Consider the following 23567-nt stretch of genomic DNA (forward strand, 5'->3'; position numbering starts at 1 on the left):
TACCATTAAGTTGGTACCCCAACACTGTTACTGTCCATTAGGTTGGTACCCCAACACTGTTACTGTCCATTAGGTTGGTACCCCAACACTGTTACTGTCCATTAGGTTGGTACCCCAACACTGTTACTATCTATTCTACCATTAGGTTGGTACCCCAACACTGTTACTGTCCATTAGGTTGGTACCCCAACACTGTTACTATCTATTCTACCATTAGGTTGATACCCCAACACTGTTACTATCTATTCTACCATTAGGTTGGTACCCCAACACTGTTACTATCCATTCTACCATTAGGTTGGTACCCCAACACTGTTACTGTCCATTCTACCATTAGGTTGGTACCCCAACACTGTTACTATCCATTCTACCATTAGGTTGGTACCCCAACACTGTTACTGTCCATTCTACCATTAGATTGGTACCCCAACACTGTTACTATCCATTCTACCATTAGGTTGGTACCCCAACACTGTTACTATCCATTCTACCATTAGGTTGGTACCCCAACACTGTTACTGTCCATTCTACCATTAGGTTGGTACCCCAACACTGTTACTGTCCATTCTACCATTAGGTTGGTACCCCAACACTGTTACTGTCCATTCTACCATTAGGTTGGTACCCCAACACTGTTACTGTCCATTCTACCATTAGGTTGATACCCCAACACTGTTACTGTCCATTCTACCATTAGATTGATACCCCACACTGTTACTGTCCATTAGGTTGGTACCCCAACACTGTTACTACCCATTCTACCATTAGGTTGGTACCCCAACACTGTTACTGTCCATTCTACCATTATATTGATACCCCAACACTGTTACTGTCCATTAGGTTGGTACCCCAACACTGTTACTGTCCATTCTACCATTAGGTTGGTACCCCAACACTGTTACTGTCCATTCTACCATTAGGTTGATACCCCAACACTGTTACTATCCATTCTACCATTAGGTTGGTACCCCAATACTGTTACTGTCCATTCTACCATTATATTGATACCCCAACACTGTTACTGTCCATTAGGTTGGTACCCCAACACTGTTACTGTCCATTCTACCATTAGGTTGGTACCCCAACACTGTTACTGTCCATTCTACCATTAGGTAGGTACCCCAACACTGTTACTGTCCATTCTACCATTAGGTTGATACCCCAACACTGTTACTATCCATTCTACCATTAGGTTGGTACCCCAACACTGTTACAGTCCATTCTACCATTAGGTTGGTACCCAAACACTGTTACTACCCATTCTACCATTAGGTTGATACCCCAACACTGTTACTATCCATTATACCATTAGGTTGGTACCCCAACACTGTTACTATCCATTCTACCATTAGGTTGGTACCCCAACACTGTTACTATCCATTCTACCATTAGGTTGGTACCCCAACACTGTTACTATCCATTAGGTTGGTACCCCAACACTGTTACTGTCCCCATTCTACCATTATGTTGGTACCCCAACACTGTTACTATCCATTCTACCATTAGGTTGGTACCCCAACACTGTTGATCTGAAGCTGTGAACAAAGATAGGCGTCCAGCTTCCCAAGAAGGTTGATCATCCTGGAACACGACTCAGTTCCTTTTCTCAACACCATGTCGATGATGTCACGTGCCTTCTCTGCTCTCTCAGCTATCACCTTCACTGACTCCATTTCCTCCTGGTTGATGACTGTGTGTTGCAGGAGTCTGTCCAACAGACCATCCAGGACAGGTCCTGATACTCGTTTCACAAACTCTGTCCGTACAGAACGCAGCTGCTGCTCTGCAGAACCAGTCAGACTGCTCTCAGCCGGACCTCCTGCCCCCAACACAGCACCTGAGAGAGTCAGGTTACAAAATAATTACATTTATACATTTACATTTCAGTCATTTAGAAGCAGACTCCTAAAATAAAAGTATTGAGAAAACATTCTCTTTTACAATAACGACCTGAACATATCACATATTCACATTTAGGGACGGTTTCACAGACATAGAAAAACAGACTGGGGCATTCAGAACCAGGCTAATCTACATCAAGTCCTGGAGGAGATGTCATTGGGGCATTCAGAACCAGGCTAATCTACATCAAGTCCTGGAGGAGATGTCATTGGGGCATTCAGAACCAGGCTAATCTACATCAAGTCCTGGAGGAGATGTCATTGGGGCATTCAGAACCAGGCTAATCTACATCAAGTCCTGGAGGAGATGTCATTGGGGCATTCAGAACCAGGCTGATCTACATCAAGTCCTGGAGGAGATGTCATTGGGGCATTCAGAACCAGGCTAATCTACATCAAGTCCTGGAGGAGATGTCATTGGGGCATTCAGAACCAGGCTAATCTACATCAAGTCCTGGAGGAGATGTCATTGGGGCATTCAGAACCAGGCTAATCTACATCAAGTCCTGGAGGAGATGTCATTGGGGCATTCAGAACCAGGCTAATCTACATCACGTCCTGGAGGAGATGTCATTGGGGCATTCAGAACCAGGCTAATCTACATCAAGTCCTGGAGGAGATGTCATTGGGGCATTCAGAACCAGGCTAATCTACATCAAGTCCTGGAGGAGATGTCATTGGGGCATTCAGAACCAGGCTAATCTACATCAACTCCTGGAGGAGATGTCATTGGGGCATTCAGAACCAGGCTAATCTACATCAAGTCCTGGAGGAGATGTCATTGGGGCATTCAGATCCAGGCTAATCTACATCAAGTCCTGGAGGAGATGTCATTGGGGCATTCAGAACCAGGCTAATCTACATCAAGTCCTGGAGGAGATGTCATTGGGGCATTTAGAACCAGGCTGATCTACATCAAGTCCTGGAGGAGATGTCATTGGGGCATTCAGAACCAGGCTGATCTACATCAAGTCCTGGAGGAGATGTCATTGGGGCATTCAGAACCAGGCTGATCTACATCAAGTCCTGGAGGAGATGTCATTGGGGCATTCAGAACCAGGCTAATCTACATCAAGTCCTGGAGGAGATGTCATTGGGGCATTCAGAACCAGGCTGATCTACATCAAGTCCTGGAGGAGATGTAATTGGGCCATTCAGAACCAGCCTGATCTACATCAAGTCCTGGAGGAGATGTCATTGGGGCATTCAGAACCAGGCTAATCTACATCAAGTCCTGGAGGAGATGTAATTGGGGCATTCAGAACCAGGCTGATCTACATCAAGTCCTGGAGGAGATGTCATTGGGGCATTCAGAACCAGGCTAATCTACATCAAGTCCTGGAGGAGATGTAATTGGGGCATTCAGAACCAGGCTGATCTACATCAAGTCCTGGAGGAGATGTCATTGGGGCATTTAGAACCAGGCTGATCTACATCAAGTCCTGGAGGAGATGTCATTGGGGCATTCAGAACCAGGCTAATCTACATCAGGTCCTGGAGGAGATGTCATTGGGGCATTCAGAACCAGGCTAATCTACATCACGTCCTGGAGGAGATGTCATTGGGACATTCAGAACCAGGCTAATCTACATCACGTCCTGGAGGAGATGTCATTGGGACATTCAGAACCAGGCTAATCTACATCAAGTCCTGGAGGAGATGTCATTGGGGCATTCAGAACCAGGCTAATCTACATCAAGTCCTGGAGGAGATGTCATTGTTCTTGAAGACAGTATTTTATAATCAGGACTAGTCCGGGTCCTACAGTAAACCATGTTGACTGACCCTCAAGTCATTGGTTTGTATCTCTCATGTTTACTTACTAGTTGAATGGGTTTCAGTGATGAATTCATCTGAAAGAAACATAAATTGGTTATATCACTCTAAATAGCATCTGTCAGAAAAAGTTATGATTGACATATTCTCCTACATTTTTGTAGAGTTTCTTTCCATACTATCCTCTCATCATCACCGATTAACTCCATCTCAATCCCTGTAATTTCCATATCCACCTTGAAAAAGCTTGGTGTGGTGTCTCTATGTATGAGATGAATCCTCTGGGGGGAGGGAGGGAGAGAGAGCGAGAGAGGTTAAACAAAAACATGGTTAAACATTAATTAAAAACACAACACCAAATCTTCCGCCACAGTAACTAAAAACAACAGCCTCTAAATACCCCATATTCTCAAACAGATCAATGTTAACCATTTTGTAACAGGCAAACTCAACCCTCAGTCTGGCTGCCAACATCCCCTCCAGCATTCCCACCATGTCCACAGACCCCTGTCCACAGACCCCTGTCCAGGCAAACTCAACCCTCAGTCTGGCTGCCAACATCCCCTCCAGCATTCCCACCACGTCCACAGTCCCCTGTTCCCGAATACTGTTCTTTCATGTCTATCAAATTGATAATTTAGCTGCCCCTGACACAAAGTTAAGTAAGAGAACAACACCCCTTCTACTAAACCTGTACTTTGTCCCAAATATAAACATTTGGGAAGAGAAAACCTCTCCCAGAGCTGAGAACCAACCAGTGATCAGGTCAATCATCTCGACCAACCTGGGACACTGTAAGAACAGATGTGTCAGAGTTTCAGACTCAGCACAGAATGGACACCCATCCCCAACATGGTGAAAACTCTCCAAGCCTGTATAACAGACTTATAGAATGGAGTCAGACCAGACAAATCACCCCCCTCCAGCTTTAAGAGGAAACTGTCCAAGCCTGCATAACAGGCTCATAGAATAGAGTCAGACCAGACAAATCACCCCCTCTAGCTCTATGAGGAAAAGGTGCTTGTCTAAGCCAAACAGCCTGCTCTCCTCATCAATGTGTCGGCTGTATCCACCCAGCTAGAACCGTCACAGTACAACAGTCTCTGGGCTGCATGAAGCCAGAAAGAAGAGATGTCCACCAGGCCTTGTGTAACAGTTTAGACTTTACGCCCATCCCCTCGCCCCAACCTGGGCGCGAACCAGGGACGCTCTGCACACGTCAACAGTCACCCTCTTGGCATCGTTACCCATCGCCCCACATAAGCCGTGGGTGGCCCTTGCAGAGCAAGGGGAACCACTACTTCAAGGTCTTAGAGCAAGTGACGTCACTGATTGAAATGCTATTAGCACACGTATTTGGGCCTTCCCAACCACCCACCATTGTCTCAAGGATTCAAAATTCAAATTAATAACCCTCAATTTTTCCCAAAACACCAAAAACCTTTCCCAAAACATTGCGTCATGTAATATCTTCATGTTGAAATACCAATAAGGTGAACCTTCATGGACATGACAAGTGAATATCAACAGTAACAATATGGTGATCAGAAAAACCCTCAGGAGTAATGTCACCTTACAACCCTACTGCAGTAGTGATCAGATACATACAACCTGTCTAACCTTGCTGCACCGACACCACCTTCATTAACTACTACAGTAGAGCTCAGATACATACAACCTGTCTAACCTTGCTGCACCGACACCACCTTCATTAAATACTACAGTAGAGCTCAGATACATACAACCTGTCTAACCTTGCTGCACCGACACCACCTTCATTAACTACTACAGTAGAACTCAGATAATACAACCTGTCTAACCCTGCTGCACCAACACCACCTTCATTAAATACTACAGTAGAGCTCAGATACATACAACCTGTCTAACCTTGCTGCACCGACACCACCTTCATTAACTACTACAGTAGAGCTCAGATAATACAACCTGTCTAACCTTGCTGCACCGACACCACCTTCATTAACTACTACAGTAGAGCTCAGATAATACAACCTGTCTAACCTTGCTGTACCGACACAACCTTCATTAACTACTACAGTAGAGCTCAGATAATACAACCTGTCTAACCTTGCTGCACCGACACCACCTTCATTAACTACTACAGTAGAGCTCAGATAATACAACCTGTCTAACCTTGCTGCACCGACACCACCTTCATTAACTACTACAGTAGTGATCAGATACATACAACCTGTCTAACCCTGCTGCACCGACACCACCTTCATTAAATACTACAGTAGAGCTCAGATACATCCAACCTGTCTAACCTTGCTGCACCGACACCACCTTCATTAACTACTACAGTAGAGCTCAGATAATACAACCTGTCTAACCTTGCTGCACCGACACCACCTTCATTAACTACTACAGTAGAGCTCAGATAATACAACCTGTCTAACCTTGCTGCACCGACACCACCTTCATTAACTAGTACAGTAGAGCTCAGACACATACAACCTGTCTAACCTTGCTGCACCGACACCACCTTCATTAACAACTACAGTAGTGATCAGATACATACAACCTGTCTAACCTTGCTGCACCGACACCACCTTCATTAAATACTACAGTAGTGATCAGATACATACAACCTGTCTAACCTTGCTGCACCGACACCACCTTCATTAACTACTACAGTAGAGCTCAGATACATACAACCTGTCTAACCTTGCTGCACCGACACCACCTTCATTAACTACTACAGTAGAGCTCAGATACATACAACCTGTCTAACCCTGCTGCACCGACACCACCTTCATTAAATACTACAGTAGAGCTCAGATACATACAACCTGTCTAACCTTGCTGCACCGACACGACCTTCATTAACTACTACAGTAGAGCTCAGATACATACAACCTGTCTAACCTTGCTGCACCGACACCACCTTCATTAAATACTACAGTAGTGATCAGATACATACAACCTGTCTAACCTTGCTGCACCGACACCACCTTCATTAACTACTACAGTAGAGCTCAGATACATACAACCTGTCTAACCTTGCTGCACCGACACCACCTTCATTAACTACTACAGTAGAGCTCAGATACATACAACCTGTCTAACCCTGCTGCACCGACACCACCTTCATTAAATACTACAGTAGAGCTCAGATACATACAACCTGTCTAACCTTGCTGCACCGACACCACCTTCATTAAATACTACAGTAGTGATCAGATACATACAACCTGTCTAACCTTGCTGCACCGACACCACCTTCATTAAATACTACAGTAGAGCTCAGATAATACAACCTGTCTAACCTTGCTGCACCGACACCACCTTCATTAAATACTACAGTAGTGATCAGATACATACAACCTGTCTAACCTTGCTGCACCGACACCACCTTCATTAACTACTACAGTAGAGCTCAGATACATACAACCTGTCTAACCTTGCTGCACCGACACCACCTTCATTAACTACTACAGTAGAGCTCAGATAATACAACCTGTCTAACCCTGCTGCACCGACACCACCTTCATTAACTACTACAGTAGAGATCAGACACATACAACCTGTCTAACCTTGCTGCACCGACACCACCTTCATTAACTACTACAGTAGTGATCAGATACATACAACCTGTCTAACCTTGCTGCACCGACACCACCTTCATTAACTACTACAGTAGTGATCAGATACATACAACCTGTCTGACCTTGCTGCACCGACACCACCTTCATGAACTACTACAGTAGTGATCAGATACATACAACCTGTCTAACCTTGCTGCACCGACACCACCTTCATTAACTACTACAGTAGAGCTCAGATACATACAACCTGTCTAACCTTGCTGCACCGACACCACCTTCATTAAATACTACAGTAGTGATCAGATACATACAACCTGTCTAACCTTGCTGCACCGACACCACCTTCATTAACTACTACAGTAGAGCTCAGATACATACAACCTGTCTAACCTTGCTGCACCGACACCACCTTCATTAACTTCTACAGTAGAGCTCAGATACATACAACCTGTCTAACCCTGCTGCACCGACACCACCTTCATTAAATACTACAGTAGAGCTCAGATACATACAACCTGTCTAACCTTGCTGCACCGACACCACCTTCATTAAATACTACAGTAGTGATCAGATACATACAACCTGTCTAACCTTGCTGCACCGACACCACCTTCATTAACTACTACAGTAGAGCTCAGATACATACAACCTGTCTAACCTTGCTGCACCGACACCACCTTCATTAACTACTACAGTAGAGCTCAGATACATACAACCTGTCTAACCCTGCTGCACCGACACCACCTTCATTAAATACTACAGTAGAGCTCAGATACATACAACCTGTCTAACCTTGCTGCACCGACACCACCTTCATTAAATACTACAGTAGTGATCAGATACATACAACCTGTCTAACCTTGCTGCACCGACACCACCTTCATTAAATACTACAGTAGAGCTCAGATAATACAACCTGTCTAACCTTGCTGCACCGACACCACCTTCATTAAATACTACAGTAGTGATCAGATACATACAACCTGTCTAACCTTGCTGCACCGACACCACCATCATTAACTACTACAGTAGAGCTCAGATACATACAACCTGTCTAACCTTGCTGCACCGACACCACCTTCATTAACTACTACAGTAGAGCTCAGATAATACAACCTGTCTAACCCTGCTGCACCGACACCACCTTCATTAACTACTACAGTAGAGATCAGACACATACAACCTGTCTAACCTTGCTGCACCGACACCACCTTCATTAACTACTACAGTAGTGATCAGATACATACAACCTGTCTAACCTTGCTGCACCGACACCACCTTCATTAACTACTACAGTAGTGATCAGATACATACAACCTGTCTGACCTTGCTGCACCGACACCACCTTCATTAACTACTACAGTAGTGATCAGATACATACAACCTGTCTAACCTTGCTGCACCGACACCACCTTCATTAGCTACTACAGTAGAGCTCAGACACATACAACCTGTCTAACCTTGCTGCACCAACACCACCTTCATTAACTACTACAGTAGAGATCAGACACATACAACCTGTCTAACCTTGCTGCACCGACACCACCTTCATTAACTACTACAGTAGTGATCAGATACATACAACCTGTCTAACCTTGCTGCACCGACACCACCTTCATTAACTACTACAGTAGTGATCAGATACATACAACCTGTCTGACCTTGCTGCACCGACACCACCTTCATTAACTACTACAGTAGTGATCAGATACATACAACCTGTCTAACCTTGCTGCACCGACACCACCTTCATTAACTACTACAGTAGTGATCAGATACATACAACCTGTCTAACCTTGCTGCACCGACACCACCTTCATTAGCTACTACAGTAGAGCTCAGACACATACAACCTGTCTAACCTTGCTGCACCAACACCACCTTCATTAACTACTACAGTAGAGCTCAGATAATACAACCTGTCTGACCTTGCTGCACCGACACCACCTTCATTAAATACTACAGTAGAGCTCAGATACATACAACCTGTCTAACCTTGCTGCACCGACACCACCTTCATTAAATACTACAGTAGAGCTCAGATAATACAACCTGTCTAACCTTGCTGCACCGACACCACCTTCATTAACTACTACAGTAGAGCTCAGATAATACAACCTGTCTAACCTTGCTGCACCGACACCACCTTCATTAAATACTACAGTAGAGCTCAGATAATACAACCTGTCTAACCTTGCTGCACCGACACCACCTTCATTAACTACTACAGTAGAGCTCAGATAATACAACCTGTCTAACCTTGCTGCACCGACACCACCTTCATTAACTACTACAGTAGAGCTCAGATAATACAACCTGTCTAACCTTGCTGCACCGACACCATCTTCATTAACTACTACAGTAGTGATCAGATACATACAACCTGTCTAACCCTGCTGCACCAACACCACCTTCATTAAATACTACAGTAGAGCTCAGATACATACAACCTGTCTAACCTTGCTGCACCGACACCACCTTCATTAACTACTACAGTAGAGCTCAGATAATACAACCTGTCTAACCTTGCTGCACCGACACCACCTTCATTAACTACTACAGTAGAGCTCAGATAATACAACCTGTCTAACCTTGCTGCACCGACACCACCTTCATTAACTACTACAGTAGAGCTCAGACACATACAACCTGTCTAACCTTGCTGCACCGACACCACCTTCATTAACTACTACAGTAGTGATCAGATACATACAACCTGTCTAACCTTGCTGCACCGACACCACCTTCATTAAATACTACAGTAGTGATCAGATACATACAACCTGTCTAACCTTGCTGCACCGACACCACCTTCATTAACTACTACAGTAGAGCTCAGATATATACAACCTGTCTAACCTTGCTGCACCGACACCACCTTCATTAACTACTACAGTAGAGCTCAGATACATACAACCTGTCTAACCCTGCTGCACCGACACCACCTTCATTAAATACTACAGTAGAGCTCAGATACATACAACCTGTCTAACCTTGCTGCACCGACACCACCTTCATTAACTACTACAGTAGAGCTCAGATACATACAACCTGTCTAACCTTGCTGCACCGACACCACCTTCATTAAATACTACAGTAGTGATCAGATACATACAACCTGTCTAACCTTGCTGCACCGACACCACCTTCATTAACTACTACAGTAGAGCTCAGATACATACAACCTGTCTAACCTTGCTGCACCGACACCACCTTCATTAACTACTACAGTAGAGCTCAGATACATACAACCTGTCTAACCCTGCTGCACCGACACCACCTTCATTAAATACTACAGTAGAGCTCAGATACATACAACCTGTCTAACCTTGCTGCACCGACACCACCTTCATTAAATACTACAGTAGTGATCAGATACATACAACCTGTCTAACCTTGCTGCACCGACACCACCTTCATTAAATACTACAGTAGAGCTCAGATAATACAACCTGTCTAACCTTGCTGCACCGACACCACCTTCATTAAATACTACAGTAGTGATCAGATACATACAACCTGTCTAACCTTGCTGCACCGACACCACCTTCATTAACTACTACAGTAGAGCTCAGATACATACAACCTGTCTAACCTTGCTGCACCGACACCACCTTCATTAACTACTACAGTAGAGCTCAGATAATACAACCTGTCTAACCCTGCTGCACCGACACCACCTTCATTAACTACTACAGTAGAGATCAGACACATACAACCTGTCTAACCTTGCTGCACCGACACCACCTTCATTAACTACTACAGTAGTGATCAGATACATACAACCTGTCTAACCTTGCTGCACCGACACCACCTTCATTAACTACTACAGTAGTGATCAGATACATACAACCTGTCTGACCTTGCTGCACCGACACCACCTTCATTAGCTACTACAGTAGAGCTCAGACACATACAACCTGTCTAACCTTGCTGCACCAACACCACCTTCATTAACTACTACAGTAGAGCTCAGATAATACAACCTGTCTGACCTTGCTGCACCGACACCACCTTCATTAAATACTACAGTAGAGCTCAGATACATACAACCTGTCTAACCTTGCTGCACCGACACCACCTTCATTAAATACTACAGTAGAGCTCAGATAATACAACCTGTCTAACCTTGCTGCACCGACACCACCTTCATTAACTACTACAGTAGAGCTCAGATAATACAACCTGTCTAACCTTGCTGCACCGACACCACCTTCATTAACTACTACAGTAGAGCTCAGATAATACAACCTGTCTAACCTTGCTGCACCGACACCACCTTCATTAACTACTACAGTAGAACTCAGATAATACAACCTGTCTAACCTTGCTGCACCGACACCACCTTCATTAACTACTACAGTAGAGCTCAGATAATACAACCTGTCTAACCTTGCTGCACCGACACCACCTTCATTAAATACTACAGTAGTGATCAGATACATACAACCTGTCTAACCCTGCTGCACCAACACCACCTTCATTAAATACTACAGTAGAGCTCAGATACATACAACCTGTCTAACCTTGCTGCACCGACACCACCTTCATTAACTACTACAGTAGAGCTCAGATAATACAACCTGTCTAACCTTGCTGCACCGACACCACCTTCATTAACTACTACAGTAGAGCTCAGATAATACAACCTGTCTAACCTTGCTGCACCGACACCACCTTCATTAACTACTACAGTAGAGCTCAGACACATACAACCTGTCTAACCTTGCTGCACCGACACCACCTTCATTAACTACTACAGTAGTGATCAGATACATACAACCTGTCTAACCTTGCTGCACCGACACCACCTTCATTAAATACTACAGTAGTGATCAGATACATACAACCTGTCTAACCTTGCTGCACCGACACCACCTTCATTAACTACTACAGTAGAGCTCAGATATATACAACCTGTCTAACCTTGCTGCACCGACACCACCTTCATTAACTACTACAGTAGAGCTCAGATACATACAACCTGTCTAACCCTGCTGCACCGACACCACCTTCATTAAATACTACAGTAGAGCTCAGATACATACAACCTGTCTAACCTTGCTGCACCGACACCACCTTCATTAACTACTACAGTAGAGCTCAGATATATACAACCTGTCTAACCTTGCTGCACCGACACCACCTTCATTAACTACTACAGTAGAGCTCAGATACATACAACCTGTCTAACCCTGCTGCACCGACACCACCTTCATTAAATACTACAGTAGAGCTCAGATACATACAACCTGTCTAACCTTGCTGCACCGACACCACCTTCATTAACTACTACAGTAGAGCTCAGATACATACAACCTGTCTAACCTTGCTGCACCGACACCACCTTCATTAAATACTACAGTAGTGATCAGATACATACAACCTGTCTAACCTTGCTGCACCGACACCACCTTCATTAACTACTACAGTAGAGCTCAGATACATACAACCTGTCTAACCTTGCTGCACCGACACCACCTTCATTAACTACTACAGTAGAGCTCAGATACATACAACCTGTCTAACCCTGCTGCACCGACACCACCTTCATTAAATACTACAGTAGAGCTCAGATACATACAACCTGTCTAACCTTGCTGCACCGACACCACCTTCATTAACTACTACAGTAGTGATCAGATACATACAACCTGTCTAACCTTGCTGCACCGACACCACCTTCATTAAATACTACAGTAGAGCTCAGATAATACAACCTGTCTAACCTTGCTGCACCGACACCACCTTCATTAAATACTACAGTAGTGATCAGATACATACAACCTGTCTAACCTTGCTGCACCGACACCACCTTCATTAACTACTACAGTAGAGCTCAGATACATACAACCTGTCTAACCTTGCTGCACCGACACCACCTTCATTAACTACTACAGTAGAGCTCAGATAATACAACCTGTCTAACCCTGCTGCACCGACACCACCTTCATTAACTACTACAGTAGAGATCAGACACATACAACCTGTCTAACCTTGCTGCACCGACACCACCTTCATTAACTACTACAGTAGTGATCAGATACATACAACCTGTCTAACCTTGCTGCACCGACACCACCTTCATTAACTACTACAGTAGTGATCAGATACATACAACCTGTCTGACCTTGCTGCACCGACACCACCTTCATTAACTACTACAGTAGTGATCAGATACATACAACCTGTCTAACCTTGCTGCACCGACACCACCTTCATTAACTACTACAGTAGTGATCAGATACATACAACCTGTCTAACCTTGCTGCACCGACACCACCTTCATTAGCTACTACAGTAGAGCTCAGACACATACAACCTGTCTAACCTTGCTGCACCAACACCACCTTCATTAACTACTACAGTAGAGCTCAGATAATACAACCTGTCTGACCTTGCTGCACCGACACCACCTTCATTAAATACTACAGTAGAGCTCAGATACATACAACCTGTCTAACCTTGCTGCACCGACACCACCTTCATTAAATACTACAGTAGAGCTCAGATAATACAACCTGTCTAACCTTGCTGCACCGACACCACCTTCATTAACTACTACAGTAGAGCTCAGATAATACAACCTGTCTAACCTTGCTGCACCGACACCACCTTCATTAAATACTACAGTAGAGCTCAGATAATACAACCTGTCTAACCTTGCTGCACCGACACCACCTTCATTAACTACTACAGTAGAACTCAGATAATACAACCTGTCTAACCTTGCTGCACCGACACCACCTTCATTAACTACTACAGTAGTGATCAGATACATACAACCTGTCTAACCTTGCTGCACCGACACCACCTTCATTAACTACTACAGTAGTGATCAGATACATACAACCTGTCTGACCTTGCTGCACCGACACCACCTTCATTAACTACTACAGTAGTGATCAGATACATACAACCTGTCTAACCTTGCTGCACCGACACCACCTTCATTAACTACTACAGTAGTGATCAGATACATACAACCTGTCTAACCTTGCTGCACCGACACCACCTTCATTAGCTACTACAGTAGAGCTCAGACACATACAACCTGTCTAACCTTGCTGCACCAACACCACCTTCATTAACTACTACAGTAGAGCTCAGATAATACAACCTGTCTGACCTTGCTGCACCGACACCACCTTCATTAAATACTACAGTAGAGCTCAGATACATACAACCTGTCTAACCTTGCTGCACCGACACCACCTTCATTAAATACTACAGTAGAGCTCAGATAATACAACCTGTCTAACCTTGCTGCACCGACACCACCTTCATTAACTACTACAGTAGAGCTCAGATAATACAACCTGTCTAACCTTGCTGCACCGACACCACCTTCATTAAATACTACAGTAGAGCTCAGATAATACAACCTGTCTAACCTTGCTGCACCGACACCACCTTCATTAACTACTACAGTAGAGCTCAGATAATACAACCTGTCTAACCTTGCTGCACCGACACCACCTTCATTAACTACTACAATAGAGCTCAGATAATACAACCTGTCTAACCTTGCTGCACCGACACCATCTTCATTAACTACTACAGTAGTGATCAGATACATACAACCTGTCTAACCCTGCTGCACCAACACCACCTTCATTAAATACTACAGTAGAGCTCAGATACATACAACCTGTCTAACCTTGCTGCACCGACACCACCTTCATTAACTACTACAGTAGAGCTCAGATAATACAACCTGTCTAACCTTGCTGCACCGACACCACCTTCATTAACTACTACAGTAGAGCTCAGATAATACAACCTGTCTAACCTTGCTGCACCGACACCACCTTCATTAACTACTACAGTAGAGCTCAGACACATACAACCTGTCTAACCTTGCTGCACCGACACCACCTTCATTAACTACTACAGTAGTGATCAGATACATACAACCTGTCTAACCTTGCTGCACCGACACCACCTTCATTAAATACTACAGTAGTGATCAGATACATACAACCTGTCTAACCTTGCTGCACCGACACCACCTTCATTAACTACTACAGTAGAGCTCAGATATATACAACCTGTCTAACCTTGCTGCACCGACACCACCTTCATTAACTACTACAGTAGAGCTCAGATACATACAACCTGTCTAACCCTGCTGCACCGACACCACCTTCATTAAATACTACAGTAGAGCTCAGATACATACAACCTGTCTAACCTTGCTGCACCGACACCACCTTCATTAACTACTACAGTAGAGCTCAGATACATACAACCTGTCTAACCTTGCTGCACCGACACCGCCTTCATTAAATACTACAGTAGTGATCAGATACATACAACCTGTCTAACCTTGCTGCACCGACACCACCTTCATTAACTACTACAGTAGAGCTCAGATACATACAACCTGTCTAACCTTGCTGCACCGACACCACCTTCATTAACTACTACAGTAGAGCTCAGATACATACAACCTGTCTAACCCTGCTGCACCGACACCACCTTCATTAAATACTACAGTAGAGCTCAGATACATACAACCTGTCTAACCTTGCTGCACCGACACCACCTTCATTAAATACTACAGTAGTGATCAGATACATACAACCTGTCTAACCTTGCTGCACCGACACCACCTTCATTAAATACTACAGTAGAGCTCAGATAATACAACCTGTCTAACCTTGCTGCACCGACACCACCTTCATTAAATACTACAGTAGTGATCAGATACATACAACCTGTCTAACCTTGCTGCACCGACACCACCTTCATTAACTACTACAGTAGAGCTCAGATACATACAACCTGTCTAACCTTGCTGCACCGACACCACCTTCATTAACTACTACAGTAGAGCTCAGATAATACAACCTGTCTAACCCTGCTGCACCGACACCACCTTCATTAACTACTACAGTAGAGATCAGACACATACAACCTGTCTAACCTTGCTGCACCGACACCACCTTCATTAACTACTACAGTAGTGATCAGATACATACAACCTGTCTAACCTTGCTGCACCGACACCACCTTCATTAACTACTACAGTAGTGATCAGATACATACAACCTGTCTGACCTTGCTGCACCGACACCACCTTCATTAGCTACTACAGTAGAGCTCAGACACATACAACCTGTCTAACCTTGCTGCACCAACACCACCTTCATTAACTACTACAGTAGAGCTCAGATAATACAACCTGTCTAACCTTGCTGCACCGACACCACCTTCATTAACTACTACAGTAGAGCTCAGATAATACAACCTGTCTGACCTTGCTGCACCGACACCACCTTCATTAAATACTACAGTAGAGCTCAGAAACATACAACCTGTCTAACCTTGCTGCACCGACACCACCTTCATTAAATACTACAGTAGAGCTCAGATAATACAACCTGTCTAACCTTGCTGCACCGACACCACCTTCATTAACTACTACAGTAGAGCTCAGATAATACAACCTGTCTAACCTTGCTGCACCGACACCACCTTCATTAACTACTACAGTAGAACTCAGATAATACAACCTGTCTAACCTTGCTGCACCGACACCACCTTCATTAACTACTACAGTAGAGCTCAGATAATACAACCTGTCTAACCTTGCTGCACCGACACCACCTTCATTAAATACTACAGTAGTGATCAGATACATACAACCTGTCTAACCCTGCTGCACCAACACCACCTTCATTAAATACTACAGTAGAGCTCAGATACATACAACCTGTCTAACCTTGCTGCACCGACACCACCTTCATTAACTACTACAGTAGAGCTCAGATAATACAACCTGTCTAACCTTGCTGCACCGACACCACCTTCATTAACAACTACAGTAGAGCTCAGATAATACAACCTGTCTAACCTTGCTGCACCGACACCACCTTCATTAACTACTACAGTAGAGCTCAGACACATACAACCTGTCTAACCTTGCTGCACCGACACCACCTTCATTAACTACTACAGTAGTGATCAGATACATACAACCTGTCTAACCTTGCTGCACCGACACCACCTTCATTAAATACTACAGTAGTGATCAGATACATACAACCTGTCTAACCTTGCTGCACCGACACCACCTTCATTAACTACTACAGTAGAGCTCAGATATATACAACCTGTCTAACCTTGCTGCACCGACACCACCTTCATTAACTACTACAGTAGAGCTCAGATACATACAACCTGTCTAACCCTGCTGCACCGACACCACCTTCATTAAATACTACAGTAGAGCTCAGATACATACAACCTGTCTAACCTTGCTGCACCGACACCACCTTCATTAACTACTACAGTAGAGCTCAGATATATACAACCTGTCTAACCTTGCTGCACCGACACCACCTTCATTAACTACTACAGTAGAGCTCAGATACATACAACCTGTCTAACCCTGCTGCACCGACACCACCTTCATTAAATACTACAGTAGAGCTCAGATACATACAACCTGTCTAACCTTGCTGCACCGACACCACCTTCATTAACTACTACAGTAGAGCTCAGATACATACAACCTGTCTAACCTTGCTGCACCGACACCACCTTCATTAAATACTACAGTAGTGATCAGATACATACAACCTGTCTAACCTTGCTGCACCGACACCACCTTCATTAACTACTACAGTAGAGCTCAGATACATACAACCTGTCTAACCTTGCTGCACCGACACCACCTTCATTAACTACTACAGTAGAGCTCAGATACATACAACCTGTCTAACCCTGCTGCACCGACACCACCTTCATTAAATACTACAGTAGAGCTCAGATACATACAACCTGTCTAACCTTGCTGCACCGACACCACCTTCATTAACTACTACAGTAGTGATCAGATACATACAACCTGTCTAACCTTGCTGCACCGACACCACCTTCATTAAATACTACAGTAGAGCTCAGATAATACAACCTGTCTAACCTTGCTGCACCGACACCACCTTCATTAAATACTACAGTAGTGATCAGATACATACAACCTGTCTAACCTTGCTGCACCGACACCACCTTCATTAACTACTACAGTAGAGCTCAGATACATACAACCTGTCTAACCTTGCTGCACCGACACCACCTTCATTAACTACTACAGTAGAGCTCAGATAATACAACCTGTCTAACCCTGCTGCACCGACACCACCTTCATTAACTACTACAGTAGAGATCAGACACATACAACCTGTCTAACCTTGCTGCACCGACACCACCTTCATTAACTACTACAGTAGTGATCAGATACATACAACCTGTCTAACCTTGCTGCACCGACACCACCTTCATTAACTACTACAGTAGTGATCAGATACATACAACCTGTCTGACCTTGCTGCACCGACACCACCTTCATTAACTACTACAGTAGTGATCAGATACATACAACCTGTCTAACCTTGCTGCACCGACACCACCTTCATTAACTACTACAGTAGTGATCAGATACATACAACCTGTCTAACCTTGCTGCACCGACACCACCTTCATTAGCTACTACAGTAGAGCTCAGACACATACAACCTGTCTAACCTTGCTGCACCAACACCACCTTCATTAACTACTACAGTAGAGCTCAGATAATACAACCTGTCTGACCTTGCTGCACCGACACCACCTTCATTAAATACTACAGTAGAGCTCAGATACATACAACCTGTCTAACCTTGCTGCACCGACACCACCTTCATTAAATACTACAGTAGAGCTCAGATAATACAACCTGTCTAACCTTGCTGCACCGACACCACCTTCATTAACTACTACAGTAGAGCTCAGATAATACAACCTGTCTAACCTTGCTGCACCGACACCACCTTCATTAAATACTACAGTAGAGCTCAGATAATACAACCTGTCTAACCTTGCTGCACCGACACCACCTTCATTAACTACTACAGTAGAACTCAGATAATACAACCTGTCTAACCTTGCTGCACCGACACCACCTTCATTAAATACTACAGTAGAGCTCAGATACATACAACCTGTCTAACCTTGCTGCACCGACACCACCTTCATTAACTACTACAGTAGAGCTCAGATACATACAACCTGTCTAACCTTGCTGCACCGACACCACCTTCATTAACTACTACAGTAGTGATCAGATACATACAACCTGTCTAACCTTGCTGCACCGACACCACCTTCATTAACTACTACAGTAGAGCTCAGATACATACAACCTGTCTAACCTTGCTGCACCGACACCACCTTCATTCATTTTTAACCATGTTTACTGACTAACTTTTGCATTCTTTACACTCCACACATCAGAAAGCTCAAACTCAGTTAGTAGACCAGACAGACAAGAAGCCACGCTGTCTTAAGGTTTCCATTACTTGATCAAATACAGCAATGGACTCTGTACCCTCATCAGGAGCAGAAACATTACAAAAAAAACATTGACCACTAAAACCCAACCTTTGACAATCTCTAGATACCAGTCACCCTTAAGCCTGAGGAAAACAAAATTGCCGTCCCAGCACTGAAAGTAGTACCATGACTGAGTATATCAAATCAAATGTATTTATAAAGCCCTTCGTACATCAGCTGGTATCCCAAAGTGCTGAACAGAAACCCAGCCTAAAACCCCAAACAGCAAAACATGTGTAAAAGCTGCCCCTCCCACCATATTCCCAAGTCCACCTCATTGGCCTCATCATGTATCTCCTGTTGAAAAACTAAATGAAGCCATTTCTGTTTTATTACCTCTAATACCCAAGCCAATTTAACAGATTTCCCCAAAGTCTGGTCCAGAAACGCATTTACCTAGATTGTCCATTGAGTCATCGCCAGCTGCTATCATATCAGAAATGTTCATATCCTTATCCTGATCCTCCTCAACTGAGGTCACAGACACGTGACTCCCCTCTGCCACATCCCTCTCAACACTCCCCTCCTGTACCACATCACCCGTACTGGGCATCTCCACTACCTGGGAGACTAGCTCCACCTGAACCCCCTCCTGTACCACATCACTAGTACCGGGCATCTCCTCCACTACCTGGGAGACTAGCTCCACCTGAACCCCCTCCTGTACCACATCACTAGTACCGGGCATCTCCTCCACTACCTGGGAGACTAGCTCCACCTGAACCCCCTCCTGTACCACATCACTAGTACCGGGCATCTCCTCCACTACCTGGGAGACTAGCTCCACCTGAACCCCCTCCTGTACCACATCACTAGTACCATCTTCTCCACTACCTGGGAGACTAGCCCCACCTGAACCCCCTCCTGTACCACATCACTAGTACCGGGCATCTCCTCCACTACCTGGGAGACTAGCCCCACCTGAACCCCCTCCTGTATCACATCACTAGTACCGGGCATCTCCTCCACTACCTGGGAGACTAGCCCCACCTGAACCCCCTCCTGTACCACATCACTAGTACCGGGCATCTCCTCCACTACCTGGAAGACTAGCCCCACCTGAACCCCCTCCTGTACCACATCACTAGTACCGGGCATCTCCTCCACTGCCATCCCCATTTCCAGTGACATCCCCATGTGGGTCGCCATCCCAACCAAAACAATTCAACAAGAAATACAATACATCTAATTCTACCACTGAAAAAAACCTGAATCAGTGGCAAAAAGGAAACCACCCAGAAAAGTAACCACAGGCGATCTAACTCCAGGCAACACTCACACTCGCTCATACAATACCCAGCATGCACCAAACACTGCCAGCATGAACAGAGACAGAGAGAGAGAGATATATGTGACTTAAATGTCAGATTCATGTTCTTAGTCTACTAAAACTGTACCGGTGGAGTGATGGAGGTTGAACAGGGAATGTTCAGTCTGAAGTAACTATTCAGTTTGAAGGACCGCTCTGGTCTTGTGATGGGAATCCTTTTAGACCCTTGAAACTTTATTTCCTGTTGTTCCACAGCCTGCGAAACGAGGCACGGAATACACAGCCAGTCAATGTATAGTCTAATTCAAACATTATTCAGAAAACTAGCAACACACTTATCTTCATTTAATGAGTGTCAACATAACTAACCAGTGGTACAGTTTAAGGTCATCTCTATAATAATGGTACCTCACCTGTATCTGGCCGGGGTTACTGGGAAACAGGTATAGGCGTTGAATTAGTTTTTCCTTTATCACTGTCAGATAGAGCATCAGCTCACAGTGGACATCTACGTTCCAAGACAGTAATCTCAGTATAACAGAGATAGCTGAGAACTTTGGATGGAGAATCTTAGCATGGAATCTGGTGACCTCATGCACTTCCTCTAAAGACACTCCATGTTCCTCTACATGAAGAATCTTCATCTCATTCCTCAGGGAAGGGTTGGTCCCTGAACAACACAATACAAAGGAGACAGAAAGACAAATATTGTATTATTCATCCAACTAAAACACAAAGAATATGCAGTACCAGATCACAGTAAACTCAAACTCCCAGAATAGTTCATTCATTAATTTAGGAAGTGAAACTCAGTTACATGGAAATGTCTTTCTGAAAACTATTTCTATATGGTTTTACCTAAACAGACACAGTGTGGCAGATGAACTTCCTCCAGTTCACCTAACTCCATAGTGATGTCCAGCAATGGACCACCTTGTGTGTACTGCATGTCTTTCAGAAGTTGACTGTAGGGTTCCCAGTTCCTGAAGTGATACTTCAGAATGACATCTCTCTCACACAGCCAGCGGAGCCCAGACACTGTGCACTCATAACTCCCTTTGGGTGTCCTGTGCCTTATGGCAACAACAAGATGTGGTAGAGAGGGTCAATCATCAAACGGAGAGGTTGGATTAGAAGACTATTCCCAAAGGTAATGGGGAAATACACTAGCAAGTGGAATGAAATGTTAAAAGTAGTTATTTTACCTGAACATTGTCACTCCCTGGACAGTGGAAGTCAAGGGTTCAATCTCAAGCCAGTGTGTGGAGTCCTGAACAAGGACAAGCATGTCAGTAATACATATGGGGCCTGTTTCCTGGACACAGATTGAGTCTAGTGCTGGACTAAAAAGCATGCCCAATGGAAGTTTCAATAGAAAGTTATTTAAGGTCCAGGACTAGACTTAATCTGTGTCTGGGAAACTGACCCATTAACGAAAGTAACTCATCTAATCTATATGTCACGACTTCCGCCGAAGTCTGCTCCCCTGCCTGTTCGGGCGGTGCTCGGCGGTCGTCATAGTGGAGGTGGATGCGTCCGAGGCTGGGGTCGGAGCCGTGCTGTCCCAACGCTCGGGCGTGCCACCCAAGCTTCGCCCGTGTGCTTTCTTTTCGAGCAAGCTCAGCCCAGCGGAGCAAAACTATGATGTGGGGGACCGGGAGTTGTTAGCTGTAGTCAAGGCTCTGAAGGTGTGGAGACATTGGCTTGAGGGGGCTAAACACCCTTTTCTCATCTGGACTGACCATCGTAATCTCGAGTATATCCGGGCAGCGACGAGACTAAATCCACATCAGGCTAGATGGGCCATGTTTTTTACCAGGTTCCGGTTTACCCTCTCATACCGGCCAGGCTCCCAAAACACCAAAGCCGACGCGCTGTCCCGCCTCTATGATACCGAGGAGCGGTCCGTTGAGCCAACTCCCATCATTTCACCGTCATGTCTCGTGGCACCGGTGGTATGGGAGGTGGACGCGGAGATAGAGGAGGCCTCACGGTCAGAGCCGGCCCCCCCTAACTGTCCAGTGGGGACTCAGTACGTGCCGAGGGGGGTCCGGGACAAGCTGATCCGGTGGGCTCATACTCTCCCCTCCTCGGGTCATCCTGGCATCGAGAGGACAGTGCGGAGTCTGAGAGGGAGATACTGGTGGCCCACGCTGGCTAAAGACGTGAGATTTTATGTCTCCTCCTGCTCAGTGTGTGCTCAGAGCAAGACTCCTCGGCACCTGCCTAGAGGGAAATTACAACCTCTCCCCGTTCCACAACGGCCGTGGACACACTTATCGGTGGACTTTCTTACCGACCTTCCCCCGTCCCAGGGAAGTACTACGATCCTGGTCGTTGTGGATCGGTTTTCTAAGTCCTGTCGTCTCATCCCGTTGCCCGGTCTCCCTACGGCCCTGCAGACTGCGGAGACCTTGTTTACCCGTGTCTTCCGGCACTATGGGGTGCCTGAGGACATCGTTTCTGATCGGGGTCCCCAATTCACGTCCAGAGTATGGAGGGCGTTTATGGAGAGACTGGGGGTCTCGGTCAGCTTAACCTCAGGTTTTCACCCCGAGAGTAATGGGCAGGTGGAGCGCGTAAACCAGGATGTGGGCAGGTTTCTGCGGTCCTATTGCCGGGACCGGCCTGGTGAGTGGGCAAGGTATGTTCCCTGGGCTGAACAAGCTCAGAACT

General features: G+C 45.1%; 2 protein-coding genes across 2 annotated transcripts in view; both read right to left on the bottom strand.

Moving 5' to 3' along the window:
- Window positions 1-233: 233 nt before the first annotated feature.
- Window positions 234-22305, bottom strand: LOC139374602 (NACHT, LRR and PYD domains-containing protein 1 homolog). Its single transcript, XM_071115625.1, has 7 exons — window positions 22097-22305; window positions 21750-21964; window positions 21305-21561; window positions 21019-21147; window positions 3832-3958; window positions 3725-3754; window positions 234-1837 (listed from the first exon to the last, which is right to left on the bottom strand). The coding sequence occupies exons 1-7, from the start codon at window positions 22243-22245 to the stop codon at window positions 1503-1505; spliced, it is 1242 nt and encodes a 413-aa protein (XP_070971726.1). The 5' UTR covers window positions 22246-22305; the 3' UTR covers window positions 234-1502.
- Window positions 22306-22350: 45 nt separating this feature from the next.
- LOC139375508 (protein NLRC3-like) overlaps window positions 22351-23567 on the bottom strand; it is a 41433-nt gene continuing 40216 nt past the window's right edge. Inside the window, 2 exon segments of the mRNA XM_071117340.1 lie at window positions 22351-22530; window positions 22928-22991. Of these exon segments, the coding sequence (XP_070973441.1) occupies window positions 22351-22530; window positions 22928-22991 (244 nt within the window).

This window comes from Oncorhynchus clarkii, chromosome 19 (genome assembly GCF_045791955.1).
Source record: "Oncorhynchus clarkii lewisi isolate Uvic-CL-2024 chromosome 19, UVic_Ocla_1.0, whole genome shotgun sequence".
In the NCBI taxonomy this organism is placed as follows: Eukaryota; Metazoa; Chordata; class Actinopteri; order Salmoniformes; family Salmonidae; genus Oncorhynchus; species Oncorhynchus clarkii.

Bases quoted from the DNA above. Each gene is read 5' to 3' on its own strand.
- LOC139374602 (XM_071115625.1), bottom strand. From the start codon at position 22,245: ATGCTTTTTAGTCCAGCACTAGACTCAATCTGTGTCCAGGAAACAGGC. The intron at 21,148-21,304 runs GTGAGGTACCAT...CTCGTTTCGCAG, and splicing joins GTAACCCCGGCCAGATACAG to GCTGTGGAACAACAGGAAAT. The intron at 3,959-21,018 runs GTACAGTTTTAG...CCCTCCCCCCAG, and splicing joins CAACCTCCATCACTCCACCG to AGGATTCATCTCATACATAG.